General features: G+C 39.9%; 1 protein-coding gene across 1 annotated transcript; it reads left to right on the top strand.

Moving 5' to 3' along the window:
• Positions 1–7,991: 7,991 nt before the first annotated feature.
• On the top strand, positions 7,992–23,764 carry si:ch211-183d21.3 (serine/threonine-protein kinase SBK1). The gene is made up of 4 exons (XM_038300932.1): positions 7,992–8,618; positions 20,322–20,563; positions 21,867–22,069; positions 22,438–23,764. The coding sequence occupies exons 1-4, from the start codon at positions 8,584–8,586 to the stop codon at positions 23,257–23,259; spliced, it is 1,302 nt and encodes a 433-aa protein (XP_038156860.1). The 5' UTR covers positions 7,992–8,583; the 3' UTR covers positions 23,260–23,764.
• The last annotated feature ends 923 nt before the right edge of the window (positions 23,765–24,687 follow it).

The raw sequence follows: 24,687 nt of genomic DNA, 5'->3' as shown, positions 1-24,687 counted from the left end.
AAGGTACCATATATGAAAAATGGAACAGTAGTTACAGTTTAATTAATATCATGCTCATATTTGGGATTTGTATTAACTGGGTACAGTCTTTTAAAAAAAGTATACAAACTGTGGTATATGCATTTTTTCAGAAGACTGTAAATTAGAGCAAGAATATAAACACTATGCTTGCTTGGAGAAGTGAAGGTTATAAAGTCTAACAGCAGCTGGGTGCAGCAATCTAACGCTCCTTAGTGCACCTGGGAGGCATCATTCTGTCACTAAAGGAGCCCCAGTTCTTTACAGCTGCATGTGTGCTGTTCAAGAGTGATCTAATGTTTTATTTCAACAATTCTAAAAAAGGATTCAGTGACAACATTTTGGTCTGACCAACTGCTTTTGTAAGGATTTTAAACAAAATGCAGATAAACTTTCCTTTTTGATAAAGCTTATAGTTAGAGTGGCTCAGGTTATCCTGAGCTATCTCTGCTGGAGGACATAGAGATCCCTATTTCATCATTCTGCTTCATTCTATCGCTATTCTCCACTCTACAAAAATTGTTAGTTTAATCTCTAATGTTATGCTCTCTCTGCCTTGTCTGTTCCTGTTTGGCTGTGACATCCTGGAGAGAAATATCAGCCGTGCTGCTGCCATCAACACCTTTGTTTATAGATGTTGGAGATTGGCCTGTTTTTCCGGTGTGGTCCTGTTTCTTTAGATGTGACTGGCTGGATGTGCTCTCTACGTTCTCTGGCGTGGGGGTTGGCTTGGAGCTCGTCTGCCTGGCTGTGTGTTTCCTGGAAGGGGCTGCCTTTTACAGCTGCTTTTTGTATGTCTGCTTCTGTCTCCTTTAACCCCAGTCGCTTCAGAGATTGGCCACTCACACTGAGCCTGGTTCTGCTGGAGGTTTCTTCCTGTTAAAGGGGAGTTTTTCCTCTCTACTGTTGCTACAAGCATGCTTAGTGTGAGGGATTGCATCCGAGTGTGAGGGATTGCATCAGAGTCAATGAGTCGATGCAATCAGCTGGTTTTCCTTAGATAGAAGACTTTGAATCAATTTGACTGTATGATCTGTTGAACTGTAAAGTGCCTTGAGATGACATGTGTTGTGAATTAGCTCTATATAAATAAACTCAATTGATTTGAATTGAATAATGCTAAACATACTCTTTGTATTTTTTCAACCACAATAATATGGTTTCTTGCTCCTAATTCTATTTTTTATTTTTTGCCATTAATTTCATTTCATTTTTTTCAATTCAAAGCTAAAATTAGAAGAAAAAAAAAAGTTTTATGGTGCAAAAAAGACATGAAAGACATGAAAATCCTTTCCACCTTGATAGCTCTGGTGCAATAAGCACACTGACTAACATAACTTGGAGATACAATTGAAAACAAGGACATTCTTTATATGCAAACGGTGGAGAAAGTTGGTGGCATACAGACGTATAAACTGGGACAAGAGTCCCGTGTCTGGAAAAAGTAAAAAAGGAGAGGAAGAAAGTAAACTGGCAAGGTTTGCTGCTGCAGATGTGTGTGATTGTGTGTATGTGCATATGTGTGTCTGCCTATATGGGTCTGACACTTTGTGCCAGCTAATGTACAAAGCTCTGCCTTCAGAATGATTTATGACAGCCCTATTTGTACAATAACCCAAGCAAAACTTTTCTACCAACATCACATGTTTGTCCCCACCATGGAAGACCTGAATGCAGCAATAAGAACAGCAGCCATATTTGTTAGGTGGAAAGAAACAGCTGGTTAATTATTTTGCACATAGTACCAATGATCAAATCGATCAACAATAGCCATTTATTATGGTAATTCAGTTATATAGATATAAATAATACTATTCACAAAACAGTTAAATGAATCCAGTTTATTTTCAGTAAAAAATAACAAAATATTTCAATGTAACTGAAGCATACAGGCAGATTTGGTTAAACTGATGGCTTTATAAATCAATAAATTCAGTGACTATTATAAGACCTGTCAGAATGCAGCTGGGGGTATGGTGGGACTTGGTGGTGAACTCATGTAGTCGATGTACAGGTGAGAAAACAGGACAAACATCATTAATGCTTTCAGATTTAAAGCTAGAATATTTTCTCACTTCAGCAGCTTGTTTAAAATATCACACAGATCTGTTTTGAAACAAATTGTAGAAAACAGATCATCTGAAGGAGAAGATTTTCTATGGGTTCAGAATTGTGTGATCATAAATGGATTCATAAATAAGAGTAAAAAAGCTGCAGTATTTATATTACAATTAATACTTATAAAAATAATATTTGAAGCCGAAGAAGTCAGTGAAAAATATTTAGCCTTTTTAAATACTTTTATAACTTGTTGGAACTTTAACAACAACATGTCTGGTTTTATCGCCATTATGTAATTATAACTGGTTTACCCATTTTATGAAAGTAAATTTATTGCTTTTTTAAAGAAAATAAAAAACACAGAGCAAAATTATAAAAAGTTATTTTTCTTCATGACGAAAAACATGAAGAAAACGAAAATGTTGTGTAATGCAAATCAAATTTATTTTAATGACAAAGTTTATACACCATTTGGCATGGGCGGTTCTAGACAGAGGCTAACAGGGGCCAGTGCCCCTGTAGAACTGGTCCTGGCCCCTCATAAGAGACCAAGCCAAAAGAAATCAAAGAAGCACGGGCAAGTTTGAGAAAAGTAATAGTAGAAAATTTATTTGCAAAATACAGGTGCTGGTCATAAAATTAGAATATCATGAAAAAGTAGATTGATTTCAGTAATTCCATTTAAAAAGTGAAACTTGTATATTATATTCATACATTACATACAAACTCATATATTTCAGATGTTTATTTTGTTTAATTTTGATGATTACAAATGACAACAAATGAAAATCTCAAATTCATCATATCAGAAAATTAGAATATTACTGAAGACCAATAAAAACAAAGGATTTATAGAAATGTTGGCCAACTGAAAAGTATGAACATGAAAAGTATGAGCATGTACAGCACTCAGTATTTAGTTGGGCCTCCTTTGGCCTGTATTACTGCAGCAATGCGGCGTGGCATGGAGTCGATCAGTCTGTGGCACTGCTCAGGTGTTATGATAGCCCAGGTTGCTCTAATAGTGGCTTTTAGCTCTTCTGAATTGTTGGGTCTGGTGTATTGCATCTTCTTCTTCACAATACCCCATAGATTTTCTATGGGGTTAAGGTCAGGAGAGTTTGCTGGCCAATTAAGAACAGGGATACCATGGTCCTTCAACCAGGTACTGGTAGCTTTGGCACTGTGTGCAGGTGCCAAGTCCTGTTGGAAAATGAAATCTGCATCTCCAAAAAGTTGGTCAGCTGCAGGAAGCATGAAGTGCTCTAAAACTTCCTGGTATGTGGCTGCGTTGACCCTGGACCTCAGAAAACACAATGGACCAACACCAGCAGATGACATGGCACCCCAAACCATCACTGACTGTGGAAACTTTACACTGGACTTCAAGCAACGTGGATGAAGTGCCTCTCTTCTTTTCCTCCAGACTCTGGGACCTTGATTTCCAAAGGAAATGCAAAATTTACTTTCATCAGAGAACATGACTTTGGACCACTCACCAGCAGTCCAGTCCTGTTTCTCTTTAGCCCAGGCAAGACGCTTCTGACGCTGTCTGTGGTTCAAGAGTGGCTTGACACAAGGAATGCGACAGCAGAAACCCATGTCTTTCATACGTCTGTGTGTGGTGGTTCTTGAAGCACTCACTCCAGCTGCAGTCCACTCTTTGTGAATCTCCCCCACATTTTTGAATGGGTTTTGTTTCACAATCCTCTCCAGGGTGCGGTTATCTCTCTTGCTTGTACACTTTTTTCGACCACATCTTTTCCTTCCCTTCGCCTCTCTATTAATGTGCTTGGACACTGAGCTCTGTGAACAGCCAGCCTCTTTAGCGATGACCTTTTGTGTCTTGCCCTCCTTGTGCAAGGTGTCGATGGTCGTCTTTTGGACAACTGTCAAGTCAGCAGTCTTCCCCATGATTGTGTAGCCTATAGAACTAGTCTGAAAGACCATTTAAAGGCTTTTGCAGGTGGTTTGAGTTAATTAGCTGATTAGAGTGTGGCACCAGGGGCCATCAATTTTGAACCTTTTCACAATATTCTAATTTTCTGATATGATGAATTTGAGATTTTCATTTGTTGTCATTTGTAATCATCAAAATTAAACAAAATAAACATCTAAAATATATGAGTTTGTATGTAATGTATGAATATAATATACAAGTTTCACTTTTTAAATGGAATTACTGAAATCAATCTACTTTTTCATGATATTCAAATTTTATGACCAGCACCTGTAAACATATATCTGGGCACAAAAAGAAAATGAGGTAAACAAAACCAAACTTAAGTATTAACTGATCTAACAAACTGATGCACAAGGGGAACATTATAAACTGGCTGACCAGGCCATTTCGAAACAAGAGAACATTATATACTTTTATAAAACTAGGGTGACCAAACGTCCGTATTTCCCGGGACATATCCGTATTTCACGTCCTGTCCTGGGCGTCCCGGGTTTTTTTTAGAAAGTGAGGAAATGTCCTGATTTCACTGCGCACGACGCTCTGTGTGACGTAATCCCTGAGCCGCATCAGAGCGGGCAGCCCTGTTCTTAATCAGAGGCTCTGTTCGAAAACCTAGGACGTGTCCTCCAAGGACGCGGTCTACCTAGACTGGATCCTTCGAAGTCCTTGAAAATAAGGAGGCCGGAAGAGTTTTGGCTGTAAATTCGAACAGGTCCACCCTTCAGCGGGTTTTACCGCCGTATGCTCTGTTGCCTAGCAACCGTGAAAGTTTACACACAAAGCAGGAAAAGAATGAATACCGAGGTTTTCAAAACTGTTTGTTTATTTATTTATTTTTTTAAAGTTAAAGTGAACAAAGACTACTCTCACAAGAATCCAGAGTGGAATAAAGGTTCCAACCACCGGGAGCAGGAACAAATAAAATCAAATGTAATGATAGAAACCTTAGTCAGTTAAATAACCTGCTGCTGTCATTCTGCACAGCTCTGATGTTGCTGCTATTTTCAAATATCCATTATTGTAAAAATGTCCATAGCTGCATATTGGTTATTAATTCTCCAGTTTTATATTGTTAAAACACTACAGAATTGTATTGTTTATATTTTAACTCTGCCCTATTATGTTATTCTTATACATTTTTCTAAGGTCCTCATTTGTGTGACCATTTTCAATAATCTTTCTGATGCTGTAAATTTGCCCATTGTGGGACAATAAAGGGATTTTCTATTCTATTCTATAAAAGGGTTAGAAATATATAAGTAAATCTAAACAATGTATCTACAAAATATATCTGCAAAATCTCTAATATTCAACAACAAAAAATACTTAGTTAAGCATATTGTGCAAAACAACAATAAAAAAATTTAACTCCTATCAGATTTATAGTCCCCACTCTGCAGATCTATTAGAATCTGTCCTTAAATTATACAGCCAAACTAATTTACACAGTAACAGATAAAAACCTTTAGATAAACCAAACATTACCGCCACATATCTGACTCTATAATCATTAAAACAACTATTTTCATTCATTTCAGACGGAACTATTCACAGAGTTGTATTATATTAAACTGAACTTCCAATTTTCACCACTGTTCTGCGCCAAGTAACATTTCCTCAAATCACGATGATGAGACATTTGTTCTTTCAATCAAATCCCCCCCCCCCCCACCCCGCTCCAAGGTGTCCTGGTTTTCCCAAATGAAAATATGGTCACCCTAATAAAACAAATACAAAAATCAAACTAATACAAAATCAGCAACATATGAGAGAAAATAACTTAAGTAATTAAACTCTCCAATTTTAATTATAAAAAGCCTAACAAGATGAACAAATTTAACCTACCACACCTCTTCTAAAATAAATGGAAGAGTCCAATCAAGTCTCAGAGCCATTTAGGAGACTGTTTGCAGCTGGGACTCTGGCGCGGCCAAGCCCACATGGCAGCCTCCCAGCAAGTGGCAACTCAAGAGAAAAATATATTAGTTTAAAATAAACCACACAAACGAAAATGGCAAAATGAGTCATCCAAATGTGTGCACCCAAATAGTTAACAAGACCAAATCCATCCATCCATCCATTTTCCATCACGCTTATCTTAAGCTGCGCTGTGAAGGGTGCTGGTACCTCCAGTTGTCTATGGGTGAGAGGCGGGGTTCACCCTGGACAGGTCACCAGTCCATTACAGGTCAACACAGAGACAAACAGGACAAACAACATTCACAGCTAAGGAGTATTTAGAAAAGCCAATTAACCAAACAGTCATGATTTTTTGGAGAACCAAAAGTACCCAGAGTGAACCCGCACATGCACATGAAGAACATGCAAATTCCAGGCAGAAAGACCCAAGGCCAGGAATCAAACCCTGAACCTTCTTTCTGCACGGCAGCAGTGCTACCCCCTGCTCCACTGAGCAGCCCAAATCCAAATCACATACGTAAAAATAATGAAATGCTATGTAAATACTAGTACTGTGAACTAATATAAAGTGATGCATTTAAATGAAAATAATTATCAGACATTTACTGAGGGGCTGCACATGATGCCATCACACCCCTTGTCTGAAAACATACACTACAAAGCTAGAACTACTGTATAATGAAGCAAATGTTTCTTGAAATAAGTCTATTTTCTCTGATTTGATCAAGTTAATAGTATCTTTGCCTCGTCTGTTTCAGTTTGGCTGTGACTCCATCCTGGAGAGAAATATCAGCTGTGCTGCTGCCATCAACACCTTTATTTATAGATGTTGGAGATTGGCCTGTTTTTCCAGTGTAGTCCTGTTTCTCTGACTGTGACAGGCTGGATGTGCTCTCTTCATCCTCTGACATGGGAGTTGGCTCAGAGCTCGTCTGCCTGGCTGTGTGTTTCCTGCTTTTTGTATCTCTGCTTCCGTCTCCTTGAAACCCCGATCGGCCTCGACAGATGGCCACACTGAGACTGGTTCAGCTGGAAGTTGCTTCCTGTTAAATGGGAGTTTTTTCTCTCCACTGTCGCTGCAATCATCTGGTTTTCCTTAGATAGAAAACTTTGAATCAATTTGTTTGTATGATCTGGTGAACTGTAAAGTGCCTTGAGATGACATGTGTTGTGAATTGGCGCTGTAGAAATAAACTGAATTGAGTTAAATTAAACAATTTGCCAATGAAATATGATGATTTAAAATGATAATTATAAAAAAATCCCAATTAACTTCCATCGATCCATCCATTTTCTTACACGCTTATCCCAAGTGGGGTCATGAGGGGTGTTGGCGCCTATCTCCAGCTGTCAATGGGCGAGAGGCGGGGTACACCCTTGACAGGTCGCCAGTCCATCGCAGGGCAACACAGAGACAAATAGGACTTATTCACACACACATATACACCTATGCGGACTTTAGAGAAGCCAATTAACCTAACAGTCATGTTTTCGGACTGTGGGAGGAAGCCGGAGTACCCAGAGAAAACCCATGCATGCTCAGGGAGAACATGTAAACTCCATGCAGAAAGACCCTTTTTGCTGCAAGGCAGCAGTGCTATCCACTGCGCCACTGAGCAGCCCAATTAACTTTAATACACTTATTCTAAAAAAATGTTACTTTTTAGACAAGTTTTAATATTATAATACTGAAGTTATAATATGTGCAGAAGAGAAGGAAATGATTTGTCCCCATAGGTCCCATATTAATATATACAACATGCAGTTAAGCTTCAGTCATGCTAATATAGGATCACAGTTTGCATCTAAGTAGTCTGCAACCTCTTTGGTGATGCACTCTTTTCTTGTTTTTTTTTTTTTTATTCTTTTTGTTCCGTGACCTCATACGCTTCCGTAGTCCCCGCCCTGACCCCCCTTGTAAATTTAACCTAGAACCACTGGAGAGGCTTCTTGTCCTACAAGATAAAATCCATTGAAGGACTGATGTAACCCGGCGCTAGGACCCAGGACACGTGAGCGCATGGAGCGCATGTAGTTGGCCAGAGGGTGGAGACGGAGAACAATGAGAGAGCTAAATGGTAGGACCAGTAGAGGTAGATCATCTAAATCAGAGCCCTCCCCACCTGTGAAGTCCTGCAGGACGGACGAGCCGGTGACAGAAACACAGGGTTCAATATGAGCAGGAAAGCATGCGGACTTGTTTGAGCGCGCAACCGACATCAGAGCTGCACTCCTGCGGAGCGCCGATGTGAATGAATGGGCTCCTCTTCTTGTTTATGCATGTTTGTTCCTGCTGCTGAAGTGGAAGTGGGTCATGCAGACCACTGGAGGAGCGGAAGATAAACACGCAGCCCCCTCTGGCTGCTGCTTGGCAGGTTGAAACGGTGGACGGAACGGGTTCCGCGTCCTGCAGCTCAAAGCCCCACATGTGGCTTTGATTTCTTCAAAGAAAGTCTCAAAGAAGTAGGGAAAACAGGGATAAGAACTTTTGTTTTCTTCATTTCAATTCCGAATACATTTTTTTTTTTTTTGTTGCTATTTGAAAGCCAAGATCCATCTGTCGTTTCCGATCGGGTGGAGGCTGATCCGAGCAGAGCGCAGAAGCTCTGCTCACCGAGCGGATGCAGGACCATGGAGAGAGACAGGTCGCCAGCAGGTGAGCAACACCCCGATGCGCCCCGAGGCGCCTCAAACTAGGTCAGAGGAAACCGTCAAGAAAAACAAAATCTGGAAAATATAGATCATTTAATGTATAATATAACATACCAGGATTCTCCCTATTATTAAGTACAATCCAATAACCTTTAATCAGCCCCCATTTTAAAACGTATTTCTTTATTTTAATGTGAATTTATACTCTTCATAGGGTGCAAAAAATGCAATAATCTGGGTTTTCTTCCAGGACACAAATTTTGGTGAATTTGCACATGTTCCTAAATAGGCTATAACCCATAAGAGAGACAGAACAGAAAATGAAGGAATTCAAAGATGAAATCTGTTTATGTCAGTGAGGGGTGGTGTGAAAGTATAGGCTATAAGCATTTTTATTTAAATAAGAAAGCACATCAGTTATGCAATATCTACATACCAAAAATGGTGTAAAATCCCAATTTTGATACATTTAATAAACAGAAACAAAAATCTGATTTGTTTACCAATCAATAGACATTTTACACATTCTTATCTTTAATGACCTCTTTGCTAAGACTTTATTTATTTCTAAACAAAATACACATTTTCTTTTGCCTGCTTTGTGATTGCCCATGTCTGTTCCTAAATGATTAGGATGGATGGACTTACAGAATAATGGACCAGTAATACTTTAATCCAGACCAGACAGGTACTTCCTCATGTCTGATGCATTTAACTAAGCAGCTGACTTGCAAATCCTGTAAGAGTAAAACCTTGAAGGCTGGTAATGGCTCTGCACACTGACAATCATGAAAACATTGCAGAGGGAGCACAAGCATAATGGTTCATATTTTCTTTGGTCCTGCAGACCTTGTTTTGTTAAACGAGTGCAAAAAAGGTCAGTCTAATGCAATTCATAGGCAAAGTCGCTCTCACTAGGCAGCCCCTCCCTGATGCTACATAAATAATTTACATTTAAGAATGTTTATGAGTTCACAACAATAATCTACATGTTACTGTTGAGGAGCAGCAGGTTAATCTCTATTTGCTCAGAAAAACATGATTTCATATTACCAGAAATTGTCTTCTCCAATTGTAGCTTGAATGTTCAAAGGAGATGGTACATATAGCAGGAAAAAAATGAGTTTCAGACTAATAAGGAGAAAATTGACCTGCTTCAGCAGGAATAAACAACCCATAGCCCTTCAAAAGAAATGAATATTTACATACTGAACTTAAATGTTTATGAATATTAGTTGAACATAAAATATTTTTTATTTTATTAATAATGCAATGAGCCTTTTGCACAGACTTCCTGGCTGTAGGCTGTTTAAATGCAGTACCTGACTCACTTTGCAGGGTGGAAATAAACGAACCCATGTAAATAAGTTATGAACAGTGAAAACAAGTCTTACTGAACTACATCAACAACTGCCACCTTATTTTTGTCATAAACATGAAATATTTTAAGCATTTATTGTGCTTCTACACCATTGGGGCTTCTTTTAAATTAAATCTTAACCTCTTTGTAAAGTCAATAACTCAATGCAATTAGCTCGGCTTCCTGAGACAGATGATGCTGACGTCATACATAGACTAAAGAATGGTTCGGTATGTTTATCATGGTATGATAACCACAAGTAAAGATAATACATTTTGACATTATCACTTTGTTTGCACTTTCATTTGTATCAAGAACTTCTATCATTGTCTATTACCTTTTGTATAAACTGTTGTACCTTTAGGAGGAATGATGATTGATGCTTATATAATTTTAAACGCTTGCGAAAAGTTTTCGATAAGCCAGCTGATTGGCATATTTTCGGGTATCTTCATTAGATGAAGTTTAAATGAGAGAAACACTAATGGAAGATTTTGAAATAAATTTCCAATATAGCCCGAAAAATCTTCAATCGTGCTTTGGGATTTTATAGCTATAAGCCAAATATTGATTTTGTTAATTTTTTTACTCAGCTACCTAGCAGTGCACAACAGCAAGATCCAATTTAAATGATTTTATGTTGCATGAATAAATCCAAATTTCTTAGGAACCAAATGTTTAGATTTGCTGTATAAAATGGACCACAACTGTAAAATTTTTTTACCGTCTGAAATAATAACCTCCCGGTTCCATGGTTCTACTGTATGCGATTGCTCCTGATCGCAGTCACTCCTGATTGCAGACATTATAGTCAGAGTGGCTCCAGTTGCGGCAGTTTCTGAGCGTGTAACCGCTTCTTTAAAATAGGAGCCTGTTTTATTTTTACTACTCGATCTCTGTGACAGTCTATAGCAAAGCGGATCGTTCTGGCAGGAAGTCAGTTGATGGGAAAAAAAGTGGATCCGGTCGAGTTCACAAGTAAAAGAAAACTGGATTGCATTTTCTAAGTTTTAGTAATTAATAAATTTTGTTCATACAGTGAGTAAACAGCGATAATAAATATGACCATAGAATTAAAAAATAACTAAAATTAACTAAATATTTTCACTCACAAAGAGTTCAACAAAATATCCAAAGGAAAAATGATGAGGTTATTGGATAAAAGCAGTCACAAAAGTTGCTTTTAGTACTGGCAAAATAAACACTTTACTGGTTTATTGTTCTATTTAAAGCATACAAGTACACTATATAACATGATAATCCAGTACTGATGTGATCTGAGTCCAACCATGCAGTCGCTCGGCTCTGAAAGCAATTCCAGTGCAACCAAGGGGTAAAAGGACTGAATGTGGTTCAAATGTTTTGGGTTTCCTTCAATCAGTTTGCTGGAATTTTGTCCCATTCCTCACAGAGCTGATGTAAGTTGGTCAGGTTTGTTGACCACTTCTTTCACACATCTTTTTCACCTCTGCGTACATTTCTCTACTGTTAAGATTAGGGCTTTGTAATGGGCACACCAAAACACTGTCCTTGATCAGTTTTGTAAACAGCTTGGAGGTATTGGTTACGCGCTGCATGCACTGTGCGATTATTGGACGTTTTTAGGACGATTTGTGGATCAGGCGGAATCTTGGTAAAATCTCGTGTTGTGTGTCGTGCAGAATACAAGGGGGTCACGAGTAGCCTGACGTAGTCCTACTCAATTCTAGTCAGAATATGAGTCTGATACTGCTCCATAGAGCTGTGATTATGGGGCGTGTTTTGAACGAACCAGGAAAAAAAATGCCTCTGCACTCAATTGGATAGACCTACAACCAATAAGAGCAACGGAGTGCGTGACGTATGTTAAGTGATGCATAGTTGTTGTCAACAAAAATCAAAGCGTGCAGTTGCACGCCTAGAATAAGAAGATGAGCCTTGATCGCGTTTCTCTGTTCCTCTTTTAAAATTAATTTGCTGTCGATATCTTCTAGAACAGACCTAATAGCAGAATCTACTTACCTCAACTCTCCAGCGGCAGCCATTGTTGTTGTCACCAAAGCGCGCTTTGGTCACGTGGTTGATTACGTTACTGTTGATCCATCATCTTATAAAGCCCGCCCTGACAATTTGATTGGATCGCCAGAGGGTGGGCGATCATACTCGCGCTACTATGGAGCAGAGCCAGACCGAACTTCCCGACCTCAAACCTTGTGGGCGGGACTAAGTTCGGAATGGCACCCAGGCTAGGTCACGAAAGGTGATTGGCACCGAAAGACGAGCTCCCGATCAGAAATCCTGAGTCACAAGAAAATCAAACTTCTTTTCTGTTCCCATCTAAACAAAGGTCTTTCTCCAGGAGTGTTTTTGCAAACTGGCTGTTTAGAGATATTGGCAGGATCTCAATACTCTAAATTGGAAAGGACACTTCAGCCGTAGGGGAAGATCTTCGACGGCCCCCATAATAAGTTCTATCTGAATAGTGATGGCAGTTACAAGGAGCTAGGACCAGAACAGTATGCTCCCTAGTGCCAATTCATTTAGCATTATAACCTACAGTTGCCCATAGTCCTTTGCATGACAGGACAAATAGGCTTGATCAAGACAATTGGCTCAATGTAACTTGGATGTTAAGTGTTAACCTATAAGAAGGTTTCAAAGCCATAATATCATTCCAAGGCATTTCTATATTCTCAGAATTCATAGTCTTAAGCCCCTTTCACACATAAGTCCCAGTAAATTGCCTGGGATCTCAGTCCAAATTTTATTTAATGTGTGTCATAAATGCAATCCAGTCCCAGTACCTGTCTGTTTAGCTTTTTAACAGCTTGATGTGATTGATTTACCAAACATCACCTGCAGGTGGCGGTAATACAGGGGATATAGCTTTAACTGATCAAGCTAACCTCTAAAGAGGAATTTTAGATTGAAAGCCCGTCCGTCAAACAGCTGATTAGTAAAAACCGATCAGTATTTCTTACAGTCTTAGTAGCTATAAGAAGAAAGCTACAGAAGAAATTCATTAATTCATCTTAGTGCATTTTACAGAGAAGCAAGTGGTAGACACCAGGGAAAGATTTAAACATCTACTGTCCTATTACACTCCACGCAGGCAGAGAAAATCTTCTTTTTTTAGGTCCAACAAGTTTCCAGCCATCATTAAAAACTTGGCTGCTTGCTTGATAAAACGTTGCCAACCCATTCGTCAGGCACGCTGTTGTTCCAAAGGTTAACAAACATGTAGCAGGGGTCATTATTGGGTAGCTTCACTACGAAGTCTTTGGATAAACATGCAAATGAATGCCTTAACTTGCTTTATTCACACTAGAATGGCCCCAGTTAATTAGTTGGTATAATACTAGGTATTTTATTTACACATATAATTGATCCAGTTAATTATTGGGTATTCGTAAGTATGCAAAGGGCTTTAGTCTATGCAATTTGAAGCAAAAATAAATGAGTTTTTTTAACAAACTGACCTTAAGGATTTTGTTTGGTATACAACATATGAAAACTGCACAGTTTAGTCAATTTGACTCTTAAGACTAAACTGGACTCTATGATTGGACCGTGCCAATATGAATTGGGCCTGTTTGTAAAATGTCTGATGGTATAATTTTTAGTGAATTGTTACTAAGTGAATGATCTGAATTGAATTGATTGATTAAAAACAGCTCTCCATAGCAGAGGCAGCTTCAGACTTAACCCAGGACAGTTGTTTTAGTTTCAAAGAGAAAGAGGGAGCAGCTTAACTAATCAACATTAGCTACTTTATATCTGGAGCCCACTGTGTACGAGCAGCATAACTAATAACCTTATACTGCTCTTACATCATTTAGCGACACCCCCATATTATTGAATTAATATTGGCATCAGAACTCCCCCCCCTTATGCATTTCACATCAAAGGGAGACTTTCCATGTGCTATAAGGAAGGGGTGCTTCTGTTCTCGTCTCGCTGGATTTCCACACTTCCTCTCCTTCATCTCCTCTTCCTCGGACGAAGGCTCTCTATTATAGGCGGAGGTTAGTGGGTTGTGCAAATATAATGGTGTTGGGGGATGGGGTGGGATAGTGTGTTCTGCAGATAGCTGATGCCAGTGCAGCAAAACAAACCGAGGGTGATGGTGATGACTCTTATTATGATTGGCATTCATAATCAGGTGCCTAAGGGGACATTTTGGTAGCTGTAGCCTTAATCTTAAAGTCTGACGATGATGGAAACTGCCGGAGGAAATGCAGTGGGATGCAAATCACTGGAAAAAAAAACTCTCATAACATCTTCTAATCAGAGGGGATCAAATTGTGAAAGATGACCTAATTTCAAGAAAGCTTTAAGTTATCCTTATGGCGAAAAAGTACTTTCTCTCTAGCTGGACTAACTTTTCTTCTTATTTCAGTTTAGCATTCTTATATGTTGTGAAACTTTGTTATATTTTATTAATATTTTATGGGCTAAATTAATTTAAAGTTGTGCATGAATGGAGAAAAAGAAAAAATCTCAATAGTTTTACAAAACCTGCTACCAATGTAATTTACAGAAGTGGCTGATCTTGACTGTGATATCAATGCAGTCTCACTATAAATCCAGATGTTTTGTTTCTGGCCCAGATGTTCTTCAGGTGTTTCTTAAGGTCCTGAGTGATGATCACTCTCCAGGATGTTTTGATGTTTCCCAGCCCTGACTTGAGCAGATTTCTTCAGATCTTTTCTTTTTTTTAATGAGGAAGAGTTGAATCAAATGTGCAGGAGCAGTGACGCATCTGAAACATGAAGGATATCAGGCTCATTCAGATCCAACATTCAATGATATAGGTGAACACAAAATAGAATACAGCGGAATAGAAAATTCCTTTATTGTACTACAATGAGGAAATTCTGGTGTTTAAGGCAGGCAAAAAATTATAGAGAAAATTTTCACACAAATGTGGACCTTAGAAAAATGTATAAGAATAACATAATAGTGAAGAGTTAAAAGGTAAACAATAAAATACTGTATTGTAAAGTGTTTAAACAATATCAAATTGTGCAGCTGGAGAATAAATAACCAACATTTCATGTTTGGTTAAAGGTTTCTAACCCACATGCAGAACACACGGACTCAAGGGAAAAAGTTCAAAGGTTTATTGAACAACACAGAGAATAAAGAACTGATCCAAGGGGTTATTTGAACCAGGACTGGTCACGACTGGGTTCACTGCAGAGGGGGACAGAGTGGTTAGCTGAAGTCCAGGTAATTTGCAGAGTTAGAGAGTGCAGGTCTGTACCTGATCTGGAGTTGAGCAGATCGGCAGAGAGGGGGAACCAGGAGGGTCCAGAGGCTGTCGGCAGGCTGAGGGCTTGGCAGAGGCAGAGCTTGGTTTGAGAGTTTGCAGTTAACAGGTTTGAGTTTCCCTTTCAGATTCTTCTGAGAGCGGGCAGGCAGGTCTTTGACAGGTTTGATTCTCCAGGGTTCTTCAGAGATCAGACTGACAGATTTCCAGCAGAGAAACTCTTCCAGGTTTCAGGTTTCAGGCAGGTTCAACCTGGGAAGCAGAGAGGACAAAACGGATTAGGTTCAGGTTCAGGCTTTCTGGGCGTCAGAGATTCAGACAGGCAGGTTGGCTCAGGCTTGCTAACCATAACTGGCAAAACACTCTGGCGTCGGAGTGATGTCCTCTGCCTCCTTATATACTGGTCTCCTGATGAGCAAACGAGCCGCAGGTGGTGAAGTCAGCTCCAGCTCCAGAAGACCTAGAACGCCCTCTGGTGGAGAAAAATGGACAGACCTCCAGATCCCAACACCATATAGATATGGACATTTTTACAGTAAAGGATATTTGAAAAATAGCAGCAACATCAGAGATGACAAAATGACAGCAGCAAGTTATTTAACTGAATAAGATAAAAGCTGTGCAAAATTAGCATTAATTTAACAACTTATTGTGGTTGTTGGGAACAGTGATGGTTATTGAGTCTTGCAGCTGCTGGGAGGAAGGATCTGTGATAACGCTCCCTGTTGCATTTAGGTTGCAGCAGAATAAAAGCCAAATAAAAGCAGCTAAAGAATTTCCATGTATTCATGAATTTTTTAAATAACGAAGGTCACATGAATCTAAGTTTTGCTGCACAGCATATAATGATGCCTGCTCTCCATTCATTCTGGAGGGATGAGGGACTGATTTGACTTCGAGTTATCTCATGAAGTTTTTTTGCAAAATCTCAGTTTGACCTTTGCAGTGTCTGTTAAATGCCATTCCCTAATTGCATTACAAACTGAGGGAATAGGAGCAAAAGGCCAATTATGCAAGTCTGTGGCCATGTACAAGGATAAATCTGGGCCACCATGATGTCACAGATGCTTATAGTTTAAGTTTGTCGACAAGTAACACACCTGCTACTGCTGCCTGGGATCATTTCTGGGTCTCTATATCTTGTCAGCCATTATATCAGCCATATGTGTCCATAAGGGGTTTACCAGTTCCTGCATTCATTCAAAAGATTAACAAATTTGCAAATGCACGTCATCCTACGGGAGAGGGGAGGCGTTTTCGTAGTGACACTAATTACTGAAAGCAAACACCGTCCAATATGAGTCACCTGTGCCCTCTACTTTGTCCTTCGACTGTCCCTGCATATATTTAGGCTCTACTTTCAAAGTTTGGGAGCGTTTCACCTTGAGTCGAGTCCTTCCTGGATCGTTGGTCATCCCAGCAGGAGGTACACAATAGAGTGTGAGACAGAAGTGTGATGAGTAGGAGAGTAGAGGCAAGGTGAATCTGGAGCGCTGTAAAACAGCAGGGATCCATACGGGAGCCTGACAGAGCAAAGAACAGCTGATTTGTCAAAGTGAGCTTCTGTTGCCCGGCCTGATTGTTCAGAGTGCTGCAGAGTTTTTTTTTTGTTTTCTTACTTTGATTGACAGAAACACTTTTATTTTTAAATCTACATTTTTTTTCAGTGGGAAAAGGTTTTTTTTTTTTTTAGCTAAAAATGACAGCTTGAGAAAATCCCAGTTATGTTTGACTGATGTGCTCTAACCAAACAAAAAAAGACAAGCAGACAGAAATAGATATCTACGGGGCTTTTTCCGCTGCATCCAGTTATTTTATTTACAGAAGGACAGAGAGAGAAAGGGCTCTGGTCACGCTGGGTTTCTCTCTTTGACCTGGAGGCAGAGTATATTCGGCGTTTTGACAAATTGAGAAATCAGTTTTTCTCCATAGTGGCTCTTCTCCTAAGAGCAAAATGGCTAATCTTTTAGCAAAGAGGGGTAAAGATGAAGCAAGGATCTGCAGTCTATTTATTTCTTTCATTAGTTGCTTGTTTGTGTTTGCAACAGGCAGAAAAGGATGAAAAGTGGAAGGAATGAACCAGTAGCTGCTGATTTCAGTCTGCATCCCAGTCATGTATTCTCTGCATACGTCAAAATGTTTTTTTCCGAATCTACAGAAAATGGATTTTGATTATATTCTTTGAGATCTAAATTTACTTCCATGAATCTTGGCCTCAGGGCTTTGGAAGCGGCATCATTTACTCTGTTGTCGTTGCCAAAAGCAAACTGGCTCTTGACTTCTCTGAGCCAATTGGAGATTTTCAGCTAAAATTAAACTCGATGGGAAACAAAGGCAGTGGCTTTCATAGCTTAGTTAGCAAGAAATATTCATTCTTTATTTTAATACAATTTTGCTTAAATCCATCCCGGCTGCACCATTTATTCTCTTTTGTTTACCAACATCAAACAGGCTTCAAATTAATTCTAGAAGTTCGGGGCTTTTACAGCAAAAAATGTTGTATGTTTTAATAGATGCCAAAATTCACAATAGTGGTTAAATTGGCGACGGAGACCAGTTTTTATGATTTTTTTCATGCACCTTTATTATGATAAATATTTACATTTTCGTCTTTAACTCTCACTATTTCCATATTTTTAGTATATTTACTGTTGCATTAAGTACTTTGACTACTTTATTTTTAAAGTTCATTATATTTTCTATTTGGTTTTATAAATATTGTTATAATTATCATTATTATGTCCAAATCCATGGCTTCAAACTTTCACAACCTCTTAATGTGAACAGGTTGGTCTGACCCAGCTCATGATAGTTCCTTCTTATTATATGTGATCTTTTGCAAGAGAAATATTACGTTCCTTATGTAGAAGATCAGGCCCAAACTCTTTGATACCATGTATTCAACCGTGGGTGGAAAATAATCTGTTGCTACGCTTTGCAAAGATTTAGGAACAAAAAATAGATAATTTTTTCATTGGCTCATTTTTATAATCACTACTGAAAGGAATGATTTGAAATTGTTTAATCTTTGTTTATAAAGCATCTTTTAGACGTTCATCTCCAACAGAGTCACAAATTAAATTCACAAAATAAGCAATTTCTGTAACTATGAAGGGCACCCCATTGTGTTGTAATAAAAATACTGAAAATGGCTTAGTGAGCATTCCTCCCATTTGATGACATTGGCAACATTAACAGATCTGGTTCAACAGTTCAGCGGAGGAGGAGGGGTGCGCTGAGCGAATCGCTCAAGCTCAGGTATAAAACGGTGAGTCTCATCCGTATGTGGAGCGTGTGATTGCTACCTCTTCTTGGTCGCCTGAGAGCACAGAAGCGGAGTGGAGGACTGTGTGCAGACCACTGGGGCATGAAGCAGCAGTTAGGCACAAATGCTGCAGTTGTGCTGCAGCCTGCAGCTGCTTCCTCTGAGAGGCGAGAGCACAAAGGGCCTTCGATGAAGTGTCTCTGTGGGACTGGTACACCAGAACACCCCTGGCTCTTCTGCCAAATGCTTCCACACAATCATCCCTTAGATATAACATCACTACATTGGTGTACCTCTGAGGCACTTTGCTCCACTTTTTTGGCCAGGGTATGTAGAGGACTAACCTTTTTATTACATTTTAGGACTCCTAATGCAGTTTTTAGAAGGAAATGGAGGAGTGGGAATTGTCTTTGTCAGAGCTAGTAATGTGATTAGGAGGCCTGCTTACGGTAAGTGTTGAACATTGTACTCATGCAGCTGAGTGAAAGGCAGCTCTGCTGGTAATGAAGTGGCCCCTGCACTCCACTCAGGTTGCGATGAATTAGTTCACAGGGCCACATGAGGTGGATTGAAAGGAAACTAGCACTGTGTTTGCCTGTTTAAATGTTTAATCACCAAACTGGAACCAGTAGTAAACTGGGGCAGTGATCAGGTTTTCTTGAGCCACAATACAGTTAAAGAAACCTTAGAATGAGTTGGTGGAAAAGTTCATCCTGTCTTATATAATCCTCTGCATTGTTGGCCAAGAGTAGCGGACTCCCGTTCCCAGAACATCCTTCCTATTTACAGATTTCTGATTTTATAATAAGAACACAAAGCTGTGAAGGATTGGATCTTCTTTTAGATTCCGTCCCTTCACTATATTTATCTCCTTCCTCCTACCTGATCTTTACTCTCTAAACTCCTGAATAAAACTTTCTTATCCATGTTTTCCCATCCACATTCACTTCCATAGCGCATCGTTATTTCAATTTTTTCCACCAGAGGTACCCAGTGAGTGGCAGACACATTTACAACACTTCTTAGGAGCTTTGAAACTGCTTTAAAGCAGCGCTGCTGTGAAATTGGCTGCAGGGAAAGAAGAGGAACAAAAGCAAAGCTTTTAGCTTTGAATGATGGGATGAAAAAATGCTATCTGCAGAATGGACTGTGCTGATTTGGTGCCTATTAGTATTGTGTGCGTGCATGCTGTGCATGATTGGATGATTATATTTAATTGGGTGTGTAGGAAAGGTGCATGAAGAGACGGAGATGGTTTGAAATATCATTAGCGGGATGTGTGTCATTTGTTTTAGTTTAGCTATTGTTGAAACAGTAGCCGCGATGAAAACAATCACGTCTGAGTTCACTTTAAGCATTCTGATAATATTTCTCTGCTTCAATAATTTATGCTTAAAACAAGTGGGGGAAGAGTTAAAACCGAGCAGCTCCTCTTTTGTTGCTTCCCCTGTTTCTACAGCGATCACGGTAACTACATATGTAGGTGGTCTTCTTGCAAGCATGTATTAAGTTGTCGGCTTTGGATTTGTTGCCATTTGTTCGTCTTTCTGCCTATTGATTTTTCCATAGCTGCTTGCCAGTAAGTGCTGTCTGAGATCTGCTAGATGTAAAAGCTGAGGGGAGTCATCTTTCTGCAGCAGGAAGTCTGATACATTTCCTGAAAGTTCCCCTCATATTGATGCTTACCCCAGATCGATTGCATTAATGCTGAGGGTCTCTCATGTCAGACCATTGTGCTTAAAAAATAAAACTCCTACCACTGCTTTATAAATAGGAAAACTTTCTTTCGTCGTCACAGTCTGACTTTATTCTTATCACTGTTGTTCACCAGTGTGCCACAGAATGTTAAGGCGAGCCTGTCCCTATCTCCATCCGGACCGGGGCGGGCAGGCAGCGGTGGGGGGTCCCCGACATCTAAAACCAGCTGCTGTGGTGGGGTCCCGGTGGAGGACATGCAGGCACTGGCCATCACCTCGCTATCTGCAGCTGATGTAGCCAAACAGTATGAGCACATCAGAGAGCTGGGGAAGGGCACGTACGGCAAGGTGGACCTGGTGGCACACAGGACACACGGTGAGTCCGCTTGAAATGCAAAAGATATGCGATCCACCTATATTCTTAGTCAGAATCACTCATTTGGAGATCTACGACACGCTGTAATTGTCCGATGTACCATTTTATGCATAACACGGTGCCTTGAAAAAATAGATTTATCTAAAAATGTCCTTATCTTCTGATTTTACAACCACAAACTTTCTTCCCGGCCAGTAAGTGGAGCAGTCCTGCTTGCCGTTCTCATTCCATACTGTTTACCAGCAAGTTGCCAGATCAGTTAATGCTAATTAGCAAACATTTAACCTACTTGATCAGAAGAAAAATGGCAGTCAGAAACCTAAGTGTGAATTTTAAGCTCCTTTTGCTTCTTTAAGTTAACACCAGACTCGGACTGGGAATGATTTTCTGCCCTGGCATTTTTCCATCTATTACAGTGCCGCCATAAACCGCCTGGATTTGCAAAATCTTGCCTAGTTAGTACCAAAGTCTATTGATTTCTAAGGCCATAAATGTAAAGAAAAACATTCTTTATCTTAAACTAGCGCGGAAGATGGGAAACGTTAGCGTATAGATGCAAAACCCCATCATGCACCGCAACAAATTTTTGCAAAATATTCCAACATAATTTCACTGTTGGGAAGTGTTGGGGCCGATATGATTTAAGGAGGGCCGGCCCTCGCACGCTGAAAGTTTGACCGGCTGGTATCACAGATTACCAGTCCGAGCCTGGTTAACACCAATGCTTAAAAACCCTAACTTTGCTTCTACTTTGTTTATTTTTTGGCTTGAATTTTAGAAATATAACGCAGTAAAAAGCCCTTTCTCAAGGCCATCACAGAGACGTTAGGATCTGGCAACTCCTGAACTTCAAGCCACTTATCTTATTGGTGCAGAATCATTTCATGCTTATGTTGGCATCACAACCAGATGTAAATATTTCTATATTTTGGAAATGTCAGCATTTTTAAATCAATTATTAATTATCTATATATCTTTAGCAAAATTAGTACTTCTACTCCTTTTATTCTGTACCACTTTAGATGTTCTCTCAATGTATTTTAATACTTAATTGTTTTAATAAAAAGGTTTTAGCTATGAGCATTAAAGTATCGTAGGTAGATTTTGCATAATAGACCAACACAAAGTCGTTTCTTTCATGGGAAGTTTCCTTAGAGGATGAAATCTGTCCAATTTCACTCAGATTAAGTGGCGACTGTGAAAAAACATTTTCTAAACGTTCTAGTAGTTCTCCAAGAAAATAAGGCTATATTTAGTAGCAACATGTTGACTTCAAAGATCCAACAGGCTCTCTTTTTTTCAGGCACCAAAATCGCGCTGAAGTTTGTCACCAAGAGCAAGACGAAGCTGAAAAGCTTTCTGCGGGAGTACAGTTTAACCGGCTCTCTCAACTGCAGCCCTTTCATCATCAAAGTCCTGGACGTGCTGTTTGAGACGGAGGACAGCTATGTTTTTGGACAGGAATATGCCCCCTCCGGGGACCTTTTTGACATCATTCCGCCGCAGGTACATATGTATGATGTCAAGAACAAAAACTGAATTTTCTCTTGTTTCAAGTAGATCTTTCCATAACATAACATGCTAAATATTATTTTCACAATATGCTGCATAAAAAAAAACAAAGGAAAAAAACCTAAACAAAAAAACATAAACTCTTGTTTTTTATCGACTACCATCAAGTGTTTGTGACAACAATGAGTGTTTATTATTTCTGCTGAGTCATGTTACAGTCAGTTTTCAACAGTTTTCATTTACTTAGGTTATCTCTTTTTGAAGCTTAAATGAGATTAACGATCTTCAAGATGTGAAAGGAAAACATAAGATTAATACCAGTAGGATAAGGGTTAAAGTTTTTTCTTTGGTGTCTCCTGCAGGTGGGTCTGCCAGAGGAGATGGTGAAACGCTGCATGCAGCAGCTCGGTTTGGCTCTGGATTTCATGCACAGTAAAAACCTGGTTCATCGGGATGTCAAACCCGAGAACGTGCTTCTTTTTGACCGCGAGTGTCGGCGCATCAAGCTGGCTGATTTCGGCATGACCCGACGTGTGGGTTGCCGTGTGAAACGGGTAAGCGGAACCATCCCCTACACGGCACCAGAGGTTTGTCGCGCTAACCGTGCCGAAGGCTTCCTGGTTACCACCAGTATGGATGTGTGGGCGTTTGGAGTGCTGGTCTTCTGCATGCTCACGGGCAATTTCCCCTGGGAGGCGGCAATGCAGGCCGACGCCTTCTACGAGGAGTTCCGGCGCTGGCAGAAGGCAGGCTGTCCTGTGGGAACGTACCCTTCTCAGTGGCGCCGCTTCACCGACGACGCCCTACGCATGTTTCAGAGGCTGCTGGCTGCTGAACCAGAAAAACGCTGCGGGGTCAAGGACGTCTTTTGCTTTATCAAGTACGAGCTTGTCAGCGAACTGAGGCGCCGAGCATCATACAGAGCGAAAAGAGGAGAGAGGTCAAGCTCTGGAGTCTGTACGGGCAGCTGCACGTCGTCCTCGTCATCCACACGCTCCTCCCTCAGACATCAGGAGCCCTCCACCCCTCCAGGAACCTCCTGTCTCCGCCCAGCACCACTTAAACGTAGCGTCCTCTCCGACCCACTCTCTCCCAGAGATGAGTCGGGACAGCACCAGACTGTGGGCCGAGACAAGAACAAAAGCCAGATGGTCATGGCGACAGCCATAGAAATCTGCGTTTGAACATTCTGATGTGAGAGCTGAGAAGCAGATGGCTTCTTATAGTTGTATAAAGCTGAGAAAAGGCGTTAATGACTTCCACAGAGACACGGTGAAACAAAAGAGGTACTCAAACCTTAAAAGAGAAGCTCAGGGTCCAGTACCATTCTGTTAAATGGACACCATCAATCAGCGGTACACATTTGGACAGCCTGTCAATGAAAGTCAATTCCACTTAGGGGTTGATTTGTGACCAAAGACTGCTTCCCGAGCAGAGAAGCCTTGCAGACGGCGTTTAGCAGGCCACTGATGCTCCTCAATGCTCCACATCACCCATTACCCCCCAAAACAATCTGTGCTGGTGCTAATTACTCTAAATTTAGATTCCCTCCATGTTGCAGAACTTCAATGTTTACTTAGCTAAAGTTACATAGTGTGGTAATCACCACACTTAATAAACCATTTCACATTTTTCACGTTGTAGCCACAAACTTCAATGTATTTTAATGGGATTTGATGTGATTGATCATACGAAGTTAGTAAAAAAAAAAGTAAACTGAAAGCAATCTACTGCTTTTCGGGATTGCTTTTCTTTCGTTTCTTTTTTCGAGAAGAGCATATCTCCACACTATGATGCCACCACCTCTATGTGAACTTGAGCAATCATTTCCATAAAATCTAAAAAAGAAAAAAAAAGGATTACATTGAAATATGTTGCTGTGACATGATTAACTGTGGAAGAAAATTCACAGGTTGGGAATATTTTTGCAGAGCAAAAGGAGATTTAGCTTAAATAATTGGATAGATGAGTGAGAAAGAAGCCACTAATTAGATCCTGCATTTGGCTGCATTTTCCCATTGACTTCCAGTAAAGAAAACCAGACTATTTAAGAGAAATATACAAAAGAAAAGATGAATAAAAAATAAAACCCTTAATGTAGCAGTGTGGATGAGACGTGTCTTTATGACGGTATTTAGACTCGAGAGACGGATTCTCTGTAATAAGAATCAACTCAGGACACTTCAGTGGAAAAACTTCCTGTTTAATCACTGACTCAAACACATGTGGAGGCTGGAAGTTGCATCTGGCACTTTTGAATGACTCTCAGTGGGACTCGAGTTTTTTAGTGAGATGCTAGGAAAAAAAAACAGGCTTTCTCTAAATGAACAAGAGGAGGTGGAGAAAATGAATTTAGTGTGTGAGTGTGTGTGAGTGTAAAAAGTTTCAAAAGCACAATATCTTTTCTATTTGTAAAGGTTAATTACTGTTAGAAAACACTTTGTACATAAGTCGATATTTGCAGGAGTTCATCATGTAATCAGGTAGTTCGATGTAGCTGGACTCTTTGTATGACAGTGGAGGCTTTTTCAGTTCATGGAGTCTATGTAGCAACAGAACATGATCAAATGGAATATCATAGATAGAAATAAGAAGATTCGTGACTTAGACCA

Source organism: Cyprinodon tularosa, unplaced genomic scaffold (genome assembly GCF_016077235.1).
Source record: "Cyprinodon tularosa strain WSP-4 unplaced genomic scaffold, ASM1607723v1 ctg46, whole genome shotgun sequence".
NCBI lineage: Eukaryota > Metazoa > Chordata > Actinopteri > Cyprinodontiformes > Cyprinodontidae > Cyprinodon > Cyprinodon tularosa.
Note: the sequence above shows the minus strand (reverse complement) of the source record. Positions and strands in the feature narration are given on the sequence as shown.

What these genes read in the sequence shown, in the direction of transcription:
- si:ch211-183d21.3 (XM_038300932.1), top strand. Translation starts at nt 8,584, where the DNA reads ATGCAGGACCATGGAGAGAGACAGGTCGCCAGCAG. An exon ending in GGTGGCACACAGGACACACG is followed by an intron (nt 20,564 to 21,866) that starts GTGAGTCCGCTT and finishes TCTTTTTTTCAG; the next exon opens with GCACCAAAATCGCGCTGAAG. An exon ending in TTGACATCATTCCGCCGCAG is followed by an intron (nt 22,070 to 22,437) that starts GTACATATGTAT and finishes TGTCTCCTGCAG; the next exon opens with GTGGGTCTGCCAGAGGAGAT.